The sequence below is a fragment of the Myotis davidii genome, unplaced genomic scaffold, assembly GCF_000327345.1.
Source record: "Myotis davidii unplaced genomic scaffold, ASM32734v1 scaffold32, whole genome shotgun sequence".
Taxonomy (NCBI): domain Eukaryota; kingdom Metazoa; phylum Chordata; class Mammalia; order Chiroptera; family Vespertilionidae; genus Myotis; species Myotis davidii.
The window spans coordinates 1,859,045-1,863,933 of record NW_006286587.1 but is presented as its reverse complement, the minus strand read 5'-3'; the positions used below and the strand labels follow the sequence as shown (position 1 = coordinate 1,863,933).

At 39.1% G+C, this 4,889-nt stretch overlaps 1 protein-coding gene across 1 annotated transcript in view; it reads right to left on the bottom strand.

The window, feature by feature from the left end:
- PANK2 (pantothenate kinase 2) overlaps positions 1–4,889 on the bottom strand; it is a gene marked incomplete at its 5' end in the record, with an annotated part of 18,280 nt that overhangs the window by 8,858 nt on the left and 4,533 nt on the right. Inside the window, 2 exons of the mRNA XM_006758054.2 lie at positions 1,425–1,601; positions 2,658–2,911. Of these exons, the coding sequence (XP_006758117.2) occupies positions 1,425–1,601; positions 2,658–2,911 (431 nt within the window). The remainder of the gene's footprint in view (positions 1–1,424; positions 1,602–2,657; positions 2,912–4,889) is intronic.

The window sequence follows — 4,889 nt, the reverse complement described above, 5'->3', positions numbered from 1 at the left end:
GCAGCTGATCCATGACCCTCTCTCATCACTGATGTTTCTATCTCTATCTCCCTCTCCCTTTCTCTCTGAAATCAATAAAAATATATTTAAATAAATAAATAAATAAAAGCAAGGAAAGAGAACATAGATAAGATGTACTTCTTTTTATCTATTTAAATTTAAAACATCTATGCTGTAAAGGACACCATCAAGGAAGTGAAGGCAACTAACAGAATGGGAAAATATATTTGCAAATGACAAATGTGCAAATACAAAATTGTATTTGATAAAGTACTTGTTTCTAGAACATATTAAGAATTCTTACAACTCAATAATAAAAGACAAATAATTCAACTACAAAATGAGCTAAAGACTTGAACAAACATTTCTCCAAAGGTAGACAAATAGTCAATAAGAACATAGATAGATGTTCAACATCCTTAGTCATCCTTAGGGAAATACAAATCAAAACCAGGAGAGATCACTTGACATCTTTAAGACAGTTTAAACCAAAAAGACAATAAGAAGTGTCAGCAAGGATGTGGATAAATTTAAATCCTTATATATTACAGGTGGGGTTGTAACATGGTGCAGCCACTGTGGAAAACTGTCTGGCAGTTCCTCAAAAGATTAAACATAAGAGTTACCACATGATCCAGCAATTCCAGTCCTAGGTATATTCCCAAGAGAATGCAAAACAATATGTCCACACAAACTTGTACATGAATGTTCCTAGCAGCATTATTCAAAACCAAAAAGTTTAAATAACCCAAATGTTTATCAACTGATATATGGATAAATAAAATGTTACATATCCATACAATGAAATATTATCCATCAATAAAAACAAAATACTGATTCATGCTACAACATGGATGAATCTTAAAAACATTAAACTAAATAAGTCAGTCACAAAAATCACATATTGTATGATATCATTTATATGAAGTGTCCAGAATAGGCAAATCTATAGAGACAGAAAATAGATTAGTGTTTACAAGGGACTGTAGGGTAGGGAAATGTGGAGTGACAGCTAATGAATACAGGTTTTTTTCTGGGATGATAAAAATGTTCTGAAATTGGATTGTGGTGATTACTGCACAATTCTGTAAATATACCAGAAACCAATAAATTGGACACACTTAACAGTTGACTTTATAATATGTAAAGCTGCTTAAAAGGAAAAAGATATACCCAATTTTTTAAAAATTGTATTTGAGAGAGAGAGAAACATCAATGTGAGAGAGAAACATTAATGGGTTGACTCTCGCGTGTGTCCTGACCAGGGATGGAACCTGCAATCTGGATATGTACCCTAGCAAGGATCAAACCTGCCACTTTTTGGTGTATAGATGACGCTCCAACCAACTGAGTCACACTGGCAAGGGCAACCCAATATTTAGTATTTTATTTCTGCATCACTTAGAGAACACATATCCCCTTACCTTGAAGCCACAGCCCAGCCTGGCAGTCCAAACCTCTCATAGTCCCCTCCATAAATGTCCCGGACTAGTTTATCCACTTTGGTGCTATCTCCACGAGATGCCATTTCAAGAGCTTCTTCAAAAGTGGTACAGCCAGTAAGCAGACAGCAGAGACCAAAAAAAGTTCCTCCTCCAAGACTGTGATTAAAAACAAATAATATGATTATAACATTTTTTACAATAGGAAGGTAATATTTATGAACTATAAAACCATATTCACATGTCAATCTACTCTTGCCTCAACCCAATCGTGCAGAAGCCACCAGTGAGAAATAAGTCTGTGGAAAGATAAAAACAGGTCCCTAATAGACACCTTGAAGGTATGCATTCATGAGCACCAACAAGCAACATGGCAAAATACAGGGCCCACCTCTCCGCCCATGTCTCCAGTTCAGTCTGGACGTCTGCTGAGTTGGAGAAACCTCAAGTATGTAGTATCAGCCCCTCACACCTAGGACCACGTTGGTGCCTCCTCCCTTTCTCTCTCCAAGTGCATGCCCTAAGCCATCCTCACTCAAGCATCTTTTTCTTTTCTTCTCATTCAAGCATCTTGTCACCCTGGCTCATCAGCCCCCCTACCCAACAAGAACTCTTCCATGAATGTGTTTTCCCCCAAAAAATTATTTCTTTCACTCCTTAACTCACACCAATTAAAAAACTTGTTTACCCCATTCCCACCTCCTAGTTTTTCTTCAAGTGATCTCTGATCCTTAAAGTGCATTCCTTTCTCATCTGCCACCTAATTCTCCCTTTCAAACCACCCTCCCCCAATCATTTTTCTATTGCTCAATATCTCAACTTCTAAATTTCACATCATCCTCGGGCCACGCACCCGGGCACATGTGTGTGTTTATGCGCTTGCACAAAATCTAGGATCTTGCCTTGCCTTCTTATACACTCCATTGAGCTTTGCTTACTTTATGGTATATGCACATCGCACACTATCTAAGGGCAGGGACTATGGGCTTAATGAGTCTGCTGATGAGACATTTTAAGAAACGTGGAGCAATACAGATTAAAGAAAAGTAGGTCATGAAATCAGAAATTTCAAACAGAAATAACATTTGTTTGCATAATCCCAGAGAAAGTTTTATTTTTTACATAATTTTAAACAGATTCTTAAAGGTATACTTACATGCAATACCTAAAAACTCAGTCTTAAGACATATGATATCAAGAATATAAAAGACCTACCTGGTACCAGTGACGCGCTTGTAATTATCTTTGGAATATACTGCTAAGATGCTAACCCCAGAGCCAATGTTCACCAGAAGCAGAGGGTATGGATTTTTCAAATCAAACGGTAACTTCTGACATTTTTCAGAATCAGCAGGGTTTTCAAAGTAATAGCACTGTGACCGTCCATTGAATCCAACTGAATCAATGTATAAAATTCCTTTTATTAAGCAATCTAGTTCATCAAGTTTGCAAAGCTGAAGCTCACCTATCTGTAATAAAATAAAATGTTTTCAGACTTTTTAACAAGCCAAACAGAAATAAAAACTCCATTTAATAAGGCATCCCATCCATATTAAACAAATCATAAAAGCACTCAAGGATGTGTAATATCTGTGCATGCTTTACAGAGTGTATCTGGAGACAACAAAAGGAATGGACTGATAAGACAGACTCCTGCTCCCACAGACCCAAATACACTCTACCTACAAACCACTGCGGCAGCTGGAGCACGGTGCCCACACCCAAGCAGAAAACAAGATGTCTGCTCACAGGCATGAAGCAGCACAGCCAAGGTCACAGCCCTATCGGAAAGCAGGCCCCCCAAATCTAAGTGATGCAAGCACCTGGTGACACTTGGCGGGAGACTGACTGACTGACAAAGACTGACATCTGCCTTCCAAAAGACCATCTTCAAAGCTATGGAGCAGTAACAAAGTAGGCCACACTTTATTATCAATAACCTAAAGCCAAAAGGCTGCAAGTGGCCAATTAGAAAGTTAAGATTTTTCACTAAATGAGTTAGACTCTGGAGGATATGGAAATTTTAGCAGAATCAGAATTTAGAACTTTATTAACAACTTCATTTCACTTAAATAATTAATAAATAAATGATTAAGCAGGCATGGCTCAGTGGCTGAGCGTCGACCTATGAACCAGGAGGTCACAGTTCGATTCCCAGTCAGGGCACATGCCCGGATTGTGGGGCTTGCAGGGGGCAGCCAATCAATGATTCTCTTTCATCACTGATGTTTCTCTCTGTCAATGTCACTATTTCTGGGTATCTAGAGCACAAGCCAATCCTAAAAAATAGCATAAAACTCACTGTGCACCATGGCCAGTGTGGCTCAGCTGGTTGGAGTGACGTCCCATGCACTAAAAGGTTATGGGTTCAATTCCTGGTCAGGGCATGATACCTAGTTTGTGGGTTTGATTACTTCGTTGGGCACTTATGGGAGGCAGCCAATGGATGTTTCTCTCTCACATCAATGTTTTTTCTCTCTCCCTCCCTTCCTCTCTCTCTGTAATCACCAGCAGCCCTAGCCAGTGTAGCTCATTGGTTGAGTGTCATCCCACGCACCAGAAGATCACTGGTTGGATTCCCAGTCAGGGCACAGGCCCAGGTTGCAGTTTGGTTCGAGGTTGGAGTGTATACAGGAGGCAGCCGATCAATGTTATTTCTTTTCTTTTTCTTTTTCTTTTTTTTAATCCTCACTCAAGGATATTTTTTCCATTAATTTTATAGAAAGAGTGGAAAGGGAGAGGGAGAGACAGAGAGAAACATCGATGTGAGAGACACATTGATTGGCTGCCTTCCGCATGCCCCCAACCAGGGCCAGGAGCCGTTAGTCCACAGGCCAAGGTTCTACCCACTGAGCCAAACCAGCTAGGGCTCAATGTTATTTCTCTCTCTCCCCCCCACTTCCTCTCTCTCTCTCTCTAAAATCCATAAAGACGCCCAAACTGCATGGCTCAGTGATTGAGCATCAACCTATGAACCAGATCACAGTTTGATTACCGGTCAGGGAACATACCCGGGTTGTGTGCTCAATTCCCAGTGTGGGGCATACAGGAGGCAGCCAATCAATGATTCTCTCTCATCACTGATATTTCTATCTCTCCCTCTCCCTTCCTCACTGAAATCAATACATATATATATATATATATATATATATTTAAAATAAACTCAATAAAGACACATTTTAAAAAATAAATTAAATATAACCAATAAGCATATACCCAGGTGAAGATTAAAAGGAAAAAATATATATTAAGGTACTCCTCTAACCAAACCCAGACCCTTGAATTGTTCATCACTATCCTTATTTCATCTGCTCAAGCCCTCCCTGCCAAGACAAATTTAAATATCGACTTCCTAACAATTGAATCTCAAGCGCTAGCATCTTCATTTCTTAGGTAAGTCAATTTTTTTTACTGTTTTTATTGATTTCAGACCGATGAAGGGAGAGG